Source organism: Corapipo altera, unplaced genomic scaffold, assembly GCF_003945725.1.
Source record: "Corapipo altera isolate COAL_440 unplaced genomic scaffold, ASM394572v1 0, whole genome shotgun sequence".
Taxonomy (NCBI): Eukaryota; Metazoa; Chordata; class Aves; order Passeriformes; family Pipridae; genus Corapipo; species Corapipo altera.
Genome location: NW_020884872.1, coordinates 40470244 through 40481698, shown reverse-complemented (window position 1 = coordinate 40481698; position 11455 = coordinate 40470244). Strand labels below are relative to the sequence as shown.

General features: G+C 42.7%; 1 protein-coding gene across 2 annotated transcripts in view; it reads left to right on the top strand.

The window, feature by feature from the left end:
• The first annotated feature begins 1917 nt into the window (after positions 1 to 1917).
• The window catches only part of RAP2A (RAP2A, member of RAS oncogene family), a 33187-nt gene continuing 23649 nt past the window's right edge, over positions 1918 to 11455 (top strand). Inside the window, exons 1-2 of one of the 2 annotated variants that reach the window (XM_027645107.1) lie at positions 5699 to 6086; positions 9354 to 9384. In XM_027645107.1, the coding sequence (XP_027500908.1) occupies positions 5861 to 6086; positions 9354 to 9384 (257 nt within the window). In that variant the 5' untranslated portion in view covers positions 5699 to 5860. Of the gene's footprint in view, positions 2327 to 5698; positions 6087 to 9353; positions 9385 to 11455 lie in introns of those variants that run through there. The other variant, XM_027645097.1, reaches the window with a different exon arrangement.

Sequence of the window (11455 nt, the reverse complement as noted above, 5' to 3'; positions counted from 1 at the left end):
AGTTACATTTGTTTTTCACAACCACATTAAACTGGCAGCTTCCTTTCACTGTTGACTAATAAACCCAGGTATTTTCCCATTACTCTGATGGAGGGTTCCTGGACTTACACTACAAATAGTTATTAATCCATACATGCAGTATCTTGCATTTTGTGCTATTACATGTTCTTGTAGGCTCATTTCTTTTACTTGAAGGTCTCGAGTCACTAACAGAAATTAGATTATTCATTGAAACTATTACTCAATTCTGACTAGACTGGCCAGGCTCTGCAGCATTTACAAAGGGATTCTGACAGTCCTGTACAAATTCTGTATACCTCCTTGGTACTGAATATACTTAAATCGCTCAGATGTGTGTGCTTTCCAGTTTGCTTTGGTGGTTTTTAACTGCATGGGCATTGCAAGAAGCCAGCAAACAGTCTTCTTTCTTCTAGACAGACCTAAGCTATGGGCATCCTACTAACATATATTTGTTTTAAAGCTTTGTAGTTAAGAAAAAAATAATCAAAAGTCAAAAATTGACAGAAGAAAAGCCAAACAGAATGCCCAAGCAAAACATTGGAAAGCTTAAAATACTGCACATGGCAAGCATTTAACCAAAAGACTTGGACAGAGGTCAAATGTGCTCCAAAAAGCCAGAAATATATTTGCCACTGTTAGATCTGGAAACATGAAAACAAACCAACAAGGAAGCAAAACCAGACTTGCCTGGAAAGCAGGCCGACACCATGGGCCTTACTTCAGATGAAGATATGACAGCACAAAGGGAAGAACAGCACAGTCAGAAATGCAGCACCAGGAGCGAGCTCCTTTTCAAACAGCTTTCGGAAAGCATCTGAATAGCTGACTAACCGCTCTGGCTGACCCTTAAGCCTTTAATGGAAAGCAAGTCTTTACTCCCTGTATCAAATCATTCCAAGCAGTGATGTTTGAGAAAAAAAAAAAAAACAATAAAAAAAGAAAGGTTAAGGATCTGTCTCATAGCAGAAAGACAATCGTACAAGTGTGAGCATCTTTCCAGAGCGCTACTGGTTGCCATGAGGAACTGTGAATGCCATCTCATCAACCATTTTCATTTTCCTTACTGTTTTGATTGAGCGCTTGTCCCAAACTGTACCACCACCTCTCCTGTGCCCCTCTCTCTGTCAGAAGGGGACGAGAAGGCAGACACCCACTAGCAACAAACGCCTCTGGCCATCCCTTGCAGGCACGACCGCAGTGCGTCCACATGATCCAAGGCGCACTGGATCGCTGCAGTGGATTTTATGGATCCCATTTGCTTTTATACCCACGAGCAGGATTCACACGGTGGCCGTGGGCACGTCCGGACAGCCGCCAGGTCGAAAACTGCACGAACTTACCGCGCCGCAGCCACCTCCCTCCCCCAGCAGACAGGAAAGCGGAACCGTGGGAGCGCCAGCCCGCGCTGCCATTGGCTCGTCCCGCCCCCGCGCGTGACCGTCGGTTGGCCCTTCCCGGTTGGAGAGGCCCGCGCGGCGGCGGAGCCGGGCCGAGCACGGGGGGCGGGTCGCCGGTCGCCGTGTCTCCAGGGCGACAGTGCCGGACGAGGGACGGGACGGGAGGGGAAGGGACAGGACACAGACACAGACAGCACCAGCACCACCGCCACCGGCATCACGTGCGACCGCCGCGCCCGGGGGGGAGCACGGGGCCCACGCTCCACGTGACGAGGCAGTGCCCGCCCCCCTCCTCCTCCTCCTCCCCGCTCTTTCTTCCCCCCCGTCCCGCCCCGTTGGCTGTTGCCGTGGCGACACGGGAAAGAGGAGGCGGGGCCGCTGCCCCACCCCGGCCGCGCCGCAGCCCGTGAACGCGGCCCCGCCGCCGGCAGCGCCGCCCAGGAGCCGCCGCGGCGGCCGGGAGCATCCGCCGGGCGGGGAGCGGAGCGGAGGCGGCTGCGGCGGCGGGCACAGGGCGGGGCGGCCGATGGCGGGGGGGTGAGGAGGGGCCGTCGGCAGGTGCGAGTCGGGCGGGCGGTCCGCGCTGACAGGAGGATGCGCGAGTACAAGGTGGTGGTGCTGGGCTCGGGCGGGGTGGGGAAGTCGGCGCTCACGGTGCAGTTCGTGACCGGCACCTTCATCGAGAAGTACGACCCCACCATCGAGGACTTCTACCGCAAGGAGATCGAGGTGGACGCCTCCCCCTCCGTCCTGGAGATCCTGGACACGGCGGGCACCGAGCAGTTCGCTTCCATGCGGGACCTCTACATCAAGAACGGGCAGGGCTTCATCCTCGTCTACAGCCTGGTCAACCAGCAGAGCTTCCAGGACATCCGACCCATGCGCGACCAGATCATCCGCGTCAAGAGGTGACTTGCCCGGCGGCCGCTCCTCCGGCGGCCGCGCCCGACGCCCACCTGCGGCCCGGCCCGCCCCGCCGGGGCCTGCTGGCCGCCCGCCCCCCCCCTCCGTCCCCTCCTCCCCCGCCCCGGTGCCCGGATCTCCGGCCTGGGGGCTGCCCACGCCCGCTCAGGTGCTTGCCCCGCGGCTCCCTTCCTTCGCCCGCCTCCCTCCTGCCTTCCCCCGGGCGGCAGGACGAGCCCCCATCCCGCCGCCCCCTCCGGTGCCGCGCCCGCAGCCCCAGGCTCCCCGGGGGCGGGCGCCGGCCCGGGGGCGGCAGAGCGGGGACAGGGGCCGGGGCTCCGGCGGCTTCCGCCGTTTGCCCTCCCCCCGTTCGCGTGTGCGGGGAGTTCGGAGCGCTCCCCTGTGAAATGCGGCGGAGAAGCTGGGCAGAGGCTGGAACTGGGGGGGTGGAAAAGCAGTTCCCCGAATGTTGTATCAGGTCAGCCCTCGAGTGCACTTTCTTCGGGGACGTGCCGTGGCCGATGTGTAAGGGGAGTACCTGGATGCTTTCGTGCGGCAGACAAGAGATCTGCCTGTTCGCATACCTGCATAGGTATTTCCATGAACTTCCCACTCTTAAAAGTGCAGGACGGCAGCCTCTTTCTCAGTGGAAGTGCCGGCTGTGAGCTTTAGGCCTCATGTATGCTGGTGTTTCCCTTAAATTTCCCACGGTCTCGTTGCCAGCCGCTCTATTAGGAGCAAACCCACGGTGGTGAAACACTGGTGCCTACTGCCAGTTTGTTTTTCTGATCGTTGCGTTGTTTAGATGTACATCAATCAGTCAGATGTCAGCGGCTGAAATGCAGCCGATCGCGCTAAAATAAGGGTAAATGCACCATTTGAAATCATAGCAACCGTTTGAACCATAGCATAGATGAGAAAATGCCGCTGGCCAGATCGTCGCAGACAGGGATCTGTTATTGCCCGTGGAGAGAGGTTGTAATTATATCGCAGAACTGGTTGTAGCTTTGGCTTGGACATCTGAAGGGGAAGCCCTTGTAAATAACTTAGTTGGGCCACAGCCGTTGGATTTGCATCTTAATGTAGAGTAGAGCATAAAAGGGGATGATGATGATGATGATGATAATAATGGCTAATTGTATGGTCGGGTATAGTCTGTTCACAGAAACTGCCATTCCAGACCAAGGCCTGGGGAAGATGTATTTTGAAACTGGGGAGGAGAGTGAGTAGGGGAAAGGGGAGGGAGAAAGCAAAGCACTGCTATTTTTAGAGACTTGCAACTTTTTCATAGTGGGTATTTCTTAATATGTGTCCAAACTTTTTCAGTTAGGAGATTTCTAAAGACCAATGTAATGGAGTTATTTTGAATTCATTTTGAAAAATCCATTTTCAGTATTGTTGCCGTCCTTACACTGCACATACCTTACAGAAGAACATTTTTTATTTAAGCATTAGGGTAGACTTTATTCATTAATAAATGCTTTTGGTTTTCCTATATTGAGTCAGCAATATAAATTCATTTAGTCTCTGAATATATATGTGTAGCTTTTGCAGCTTGCGTTGTACCTTGCAGTGGAGCATCTGCATTCAGACCCCAGCTGACAAGCTGTAGATAGGTGAAGCAAAATAGGAAGCAAGTTTTACTTCCATAGTTACATTGACTCAGCACTGATGAGAGTGGGTCTAAATGCTGCTCTTATTTTCCTTCTCCAGCTCTTTCACTCAACACTTCAGCTTTAGGCTTTTGGTTAGTTACTTTGCGAAACATATGAGCAACATTGTAATCCTAAATTTCACTTATGCAACGTAATTTAGAAGCCCCTGAAATCCTGAAAGTTTTAGCAAATCCAGATAATTTTAGTTGAGTTGTAGTTGAAAGGAGTCATGGCAAGGCTTCGCGAATGAAGATTTGGGAAAGGCTCTATCCACATTTGTTACAAACATGCTGTTGGCTAATAAGGCCAATATGAGATAGACATGTCCAATTGGAAAAGGCACAGCAGAAAGACTCCTTAGGTGGTGTATTCTGCAAGACACTGTTCTTTCTGCGTTGTCTTTTCTCCTCAAGAGTGATCCTTCATGCCTTCGCAAAGGAAGCAGCAGCATTATAGATGGTGTGTCTCCAGGCCTTCCGACTGGAGGCCAGAGTAGACCAGTGATGTTGATCAATATGGCCAAGGCTGAGATGTTGTTTCAGGGAGTCCTTGTATCTTTTCTTCGGGGCTCCTCTCATGCGGTAACTAGTGGCAAGTTCACCATGAAGTTGAAAGGAGTATGGTATATTAAAAAGATGTAGTTTCAGCAAGGGTACCAGATTTTTACTTGTTAACTTCCCTTATCTTATATTTGTGGGTTGTGGTGGTAGTGTTACGTTTGAAAAGTTAAGTTCACAGGCAGTGTAAGACCTACTGTGCTACAGACTTAAGCTTGCATACTTTTTACCAGTTAAACTTGAAAAATGCATATTTACAGATAAAATATGTATTTGTACAAGGACTCCCAAATTGTAATTTACGGTTGCACAAATGCATTTAATCCATTGTCCTAATCATCTAATCATAGTCTGTTTACTTAGGGTTTTTCGATGAGATGTACCTGAAAATGACAACTTATATGCTATTCTTGATACAAACCCATGATCTAAAGATCTCTGAACTTTCATTGTACTTGAAAACCAATTGGCCAAGTCTCTAACTGGTAGGTATTTCTGCATTTTACATATTGTCCTTGCTATTTTGTTTTATTTTTGGGTGAAAGAATCCCTGTGTTAATACATAATTAGAGAGTAATTTTGATTACTCTCCCAAGAAGTAGAAAAGCCAGGTGAAAGTCCCTCTTCAGGTTAAGAGATGCACGCTTGAGTCTTCTACTTCCCTTGTCTAACCACCACATACCAGGCTAGCCAAGCTAAGCGAGTCCTTTTCTCCACCTGATGAAGCTGAGTGACCTTAGAGGAATGAATGACATGTTTATGAATGAAAGAAGGGAAACAAGTGGACCTTCACTTAGCTCTGAAGTGTAGTGGTTAGAAGAGATTGAGATCACTCTTGCCGCTATAGTTTCTGTTCTCATTAAATGGCTGTTTAATATTAGTGCATAAATAGGCTTAGAAACAGGTCTGAAATCCACGTCTTCCAGCTTGCAGAGAACGCTCCTAATGGCAAAACTATAAAGTTGAACTTCCTTGTGTAGTGTATGTAGGCCTTGCATCCCTTTCAGTCGTGGTGCACAGCTTTATCAAGAGTGGAGGATACCTCCATAGCTTTTAAACAGGTGATTGAAATTCTTTCCTGGGAAATGTTTTAAATGTAAACAATATTCCTCTTTTCAAAGTAAGTAAAACATTTTTGTTTAGATCTTTCTAAGAGTGAATCTGAGTGCTTTAATCATCAGTAAGGGAGCCGTGTCAGTTCTGAGTGGATAGGTGCACCCCCAGCAGCTCTGCCTAGACAGAAGATGAGGAGGAGGGAAAGATTTCAGAAGTGCACACTGTACTCTGGGACAGAGTTTCCCGCTGCGCAGAGTGCTGCTGCTGTTGGATGAAGAATCATAGTGGTGCAAAATCACAGCTGCCTCTCTTCTTCCTGCAGATGCTGTGTCTTAGAGCAGTACCTACCCAAGGAGTGGCTTGGCAGTTTCTTGTGCTGTACAAAGCAATCACTTCTGCAATCAGCTGTTCTTGCAGTGCCTGCAACTGGCACTGCTTGTCTGGAACTTGTGTGTTAGTATCAGTATATGGGGGACAGGATGGTGGTGGTGCCCTAGGTGAGTGAAGCTGTGGATACCTTGTTTTGCTGGATAAGGAGTGTAATCACAAGGTAGGAGGACAGAGGGATTGTGTCCTAATGTTGGTCGGTGGGTTGTGCAGAATGATGCCAAAGGTGTATGTGCATATAAATATATACCTTTATATATATAAGTACATATTTAGGAACTTGGGAGTGCCTCCATGCTTCTTTGATGCTGTTATCCCTAATGATGATAGCTAAGCAAACAGTTTGGGAGGTCTTATTCATTGTACAATTGGGTGCTTATCTGAAATGCGCTGTTCCAACCGCATTTCAGGCACCTAATACCAGGTTCTGGACCCTTCTTGTGCCAAATATGTCCATTAAGCATTGTTTCTTCTGATTCTTCCATATGCTGAGGATTTGTACTACAGGGAAGATGGAGTGTACGTAAGCATAATATTTTTATGTGGTAGCTTTGAAACCTACTTACTTTCTGTATTCAACTGGTGCTTTATTTCCTCCTGGTGAGGTAATACACAATGTGTGTTACCTGTACATTGGTAGGTGCTGCAGCTCCGGGACCTTTCTTAGATTTACAAGCTTGGCAGCAAAGAGCTGTCTCGTTTATGCTGCAGACAGAACTCCCTATAGTTTCAGAATGAGCTGTTTTCTGGAGAAGCCTTTTATTTGTGAGAGCGAGGCTAAATTGGATGAGTGGGCCTGTGCCAGTGAAGGTCTGCAGTGAAGGAAGAACAGAAGCTATGAAAAGAAGCAGGTTGGAAGTGGTACACTCTAGTTAGATATCAAGGTTCAGAAGTAAGTAGTGAATATGCAGATTAAGCAGTGTAAATTTTATTTTTGTTTGTGGAAAAAGGAGTTGGGTAACTTCTAACATTTTTCTGTTTGTCTCTTGTGTGATTAGAAAGCTTTCTGAAGAGAATTTGCTGATATTTGCCAGATACTGAGTTTTAATTTTGAACATGACTTTGCAATGTTTTTCTATTATAAAGCTAAATTTAAACCTCACTGGGTATCTATTCCAGTTGCTTGTGTAGCCTTCAATAATGTAATTACTCAGCTTGTCCTACAGGCATTTACTTTTTTTTTTAAGTTGAACCCCATGAAATAGGGAGTATTATTATTTCTATTTAAGAAGAAAACTAGAGCATAAAAATAGAAAGAACTCAAAGTTAACTCAGAGTTCTTCACTTGCAGTAGTTTCTCTAGATGTCTGACCAGCGCTTTAAAGACAGGACTGTCATGTTCATGTTTTAGAGACTAACAGAGGCTACTTAAAGCATTTCTCAAAAATACTATTTTATTCCAAGTAGTGGAAAAAAAACCCCTTTTCACTGATCTGTTGCTTTTTCTCTAGAAGACAAAGACTAGAGAATTTATTTATTTAGATTGGCTGAAAATGCAAACTAAATTATCTAAGTATATTGCTATGAAATGTCACAGAAACATTGAGTTTCTTTAAGAATGTTCTTTGTGGCAGTGGAGTTTATTATTAGGATGACAGTCTGACTCCCAGTCTAGGGATTCTGTGTGGTAATTTAAAACATTTCGAAGTATTGAAATTTATTAATTGTGAAATCATCATCTTCAGTCAGTAGTAACTGATGTATTTAGTGACTTAATGGGGATTAAGTCTGGAAGACTATACTTGAAATTACAAATTGCTCAAATTTCTAGTTGAAAATATTGCTTTCTTAGTAGTATGAAAACTAAGAATGGTTTTTATTCAAAGAACATAAGTCCTCTTTAAACAAGGTTGAATTTTTTGATTTTCTGAAATTCTATGTATTTTGCATCTTTATTTTAAGAAAATATTTTCTAATTTTAAGAACTGATTAGAGAATTCTTCATAGGCACTGCTATAACACATTCAACCACAAACATGGCTCCAGCCTTCCAGGAAGAAACACTGAAATGTTCAGTAGAAGTGAAACTTAGAAAATTCTATTTCTTCAGTAGTGTACTGTATGCAAAGCTTGACAAATGTCTAGGGACTTTCGTAGGTGGTAGCTGTGTGGAAGTGGTAGAAATAAGGGCAGACTTCAATCCTGAAGTCTTTTTAAAAGCAAGTGTTCTTTTTCTTGCAATAATCTTGATGTAGTGTATTGTTTCAAGTACAGTACTCATCTTTACATGAAATAGGTAATAACCATGGCCCAATTTTCCACAGGATGCTTGGCCAAGCTGCCAGCCACTCTTGTGCACCCATCAGATGAAATTTAGGACTTCATTGGAAGAACAGAGTAACAGATTTTAAATCTCAACAAACACTTGGACATATTTCTGAGAAAATGCAGGAAACTGGATGAAATTCTGACATGGTGCAAACTTTGACCATGGTGTTAAAATATTTAAGTATAATAGAAAAGCTCTACAAGTCTCTCTCTTTTTTTTTTTTTTTTTTTTTGTTAAGGGACACCTATTAATGGCTGTTTCTGAGGTGAGAACCTTATCGATTTATAAGAACAAAATGCAAATATTTTAAGCATCAGTCACGCATAAAGAGGTGGTAAACACAAGTAGTCAGTCGTACCTAATTGACTGTATAACCTTCAGCTGTCTGGCCACCTCTTGTGTCTTATTGGGGAACTGATACATAGACTGTGCCCTAGAAAGTGTCTGTAACAGAAAGAATGCGACTTAGATTTATGCTCTGGTGTTTTCAAAATAACTAGAGACAGAAAGAAGTGTTGTATTGAGTTTAGATTTTTATATGTTTTTTTTGTGAATCTACTTTTGTTTTAAATTTAAATTAATGAACTGATTCTATCAGATAAAATTATAGGGTTCTACATACATTCTACAATTCATATATGGACAATCCTCTAAAAATGTCTCGGACGGTGTGCAATTTTAAGCTATAGAAGGTTATTTTAAAGATGCTTGACTTAGTCTTAGATATTTCAATGTGCTTGTACATCTTTGGAATATATAACCTTTAATGTTTTCCTGTAGTAGCATTTGAATTAAATTACGTACTTGAAGAGATTTTTTGACTCTTTCCCCCCACACACTCTCCCACTCTCACTTTCTTGATAATCTGAAATATTCATAATACTTTGGGTTTCTTTTCAGTGGAAACCATGAAAATTGGAGACGATGCTTGTAGCCAGAGTCTTCTCTGGGATTTTTTTGCATGTTCCCAACCCCCCCACCCATCTAGATAATTGTATAGGTATTCCTTTCCAAGTTTTACTTATTTTTCTTTGTAAGGTAAAGTGACATAATAGTTTCCATGTGAGGACACTGAAAATAAATCTTTTTATCCCCTCCTACTTTTTAGGTGTTCTTTGGACTTTTATTGAAAAAGCCAGGTAGGCAAGCTCCTTTTTATATGTGTGTTTAGTTTAGATTGTGCTAGTTTAGAGTGTAGCTTTTTTTTTTTTTTAAATGATACCTGTATTATTTTGCATCAAATTCTGGTTTTGGGTCTTAATTGCTGCTGTACCTTATGTTGTAGAGTTGTGTGAATAAATATGGATAGTTGCAATTGTCAAATAGTAGAACAGTATGTGGCAAGACTCTTAAATATGTTTTTGGTTGTGCAGTATTGCTTGATTGTGCCTGTGTTGTAAAAATGCTATTTAATGTGTTAAAGACCAGATATAACAGTGACTTTAATGGCTTTCATAGCTTAGTTCAATAATATAGCATTAATGCTTGGAGTTGAATGTGTTCTGTCTTGCTCTTCATTAAGTTGTTTTGGCATACATTTTTTCAATGAATATTTGGAAAATTTTATTTTACAAAATTGTTGCTTGTTAGAATTTCTGGTTTTCCTTCTGAATTTCTGTTTTGCTTAGAGGACAGTAATTCTTTAAATATTGTTTTTTATAGCGAACACAGTTGGGAGTAACTTTCATCTTTTATTTCAAAATAATTATTCAGTTGGATAGTGTGTGGATAGAAGCAAATTTAGTTGTTTGGTCAAATATAAAACATTCTGGGTAATGTTACGTTTAGTTAAAACTCCTGTTAGCAGAGATACTTTTTAGACTGAAATTTCAAAAATAGACATTCTTTGGCTATTGAAAGTTTTTGGATGAAAATGTGGAATATCTGAGAGGGTAGATCTCCCCCAAAAAAATCATTAAATTTATCCCTTTTCTAGTTTTCTTCTTAATAATTGAATGTCAGGTTTTTATTTTTTGCACCTAAGAATAAACCTGGAGTTACTGGTTATTTAATTTCTGAAATATTGCAAGTGTTGCTCAAACTTTTTTTTTTCCTCCGTGTAGATTGTGTAGGTGGTATGTGATAACGTTTTGAGAGAGAATAGGGAAGCAATTGGGACTGCAATGCTAAATTATCCTGACACGTAGTGACTTGTACAAAGATTTACGTGATTGTTAAGGTAACAAGAGCTATAGCTATCTGCTTCTGTATGTTCTCTTATTCACTAACTTCCTGCTGCTCTGTTTTTTTGTTTTGGGTTTGTTTTGTTTTGTTCTTGTTTTGTGTTCCAGAGGTTTCTAGTACAGGACTAGTATTCAGTTTTTGCTGCACTAAGGCAAACACTATAATTTAGGTACAGTTCACAATGATGACTGCAACTCGAACACTTTCTTTGTCAATGGGTTGGATGCATTTTGTTGTCTTAAATCCTAGTCTAGACAAGAGAATTAAAGGTGTGTTATGAGCACGTTATCCTTTCTCAACATTAACGTCATGGGACTCATTCAATTAGTTGATGCTGGACTCTTTAAAAATGCAATGGTGACAATATTTTAATTCTTGTCTTGATTAGCCCTAGAGTAGGTGAAGGACAAAAAAAAGCAGTGTGCGTTTTTGGAGTTGATTAACTCTTTTTGAAATACCACTTTTGTCTTGTAGATAGCGCTTTAACAACTTTAAAAATATTATCTTCTGCAAAAGTCAGGGTAATGAGGCAGACATTGAAGCATTTTTAAGATATTAGAATGTAATAGCATGGAGTAGTGGTCTGGGGTAAAATAAAATACAGCTCTTACTTTACAGAATGATTTAGGGACTTCCCATTATTATTCGGGGTAACAGGTAGCCAACTTAACTAAAAGATTAATAGTGTTTGAGATTCCCATGCGAGTTTCAACTAAACTACAATTTAATTTGAACTAGAAATGAATTGGATAAGGATGCTGAACTAAAGTGCTTGAATGTTGTGAAGAAGAGCTTTGGTCCTGGTTTTCTGTTTAATTGCAAGAAAAGGCACTTTCAAGAAATAGCCACAGAGATCACTGCTGGCCCTATATGCATGTTTGCTGACTGATGAGCAAGTTTGGGTAGGAGAATGTTTAAATTATTTTCCCTCTTAATTCTAATATATTTTACTGTTTGAAGTAGAAGCTAGGACTGATCAACCTGCTTAATCTGATTAGATCTGGTTGCAGTTTCCAGCACTTCTAT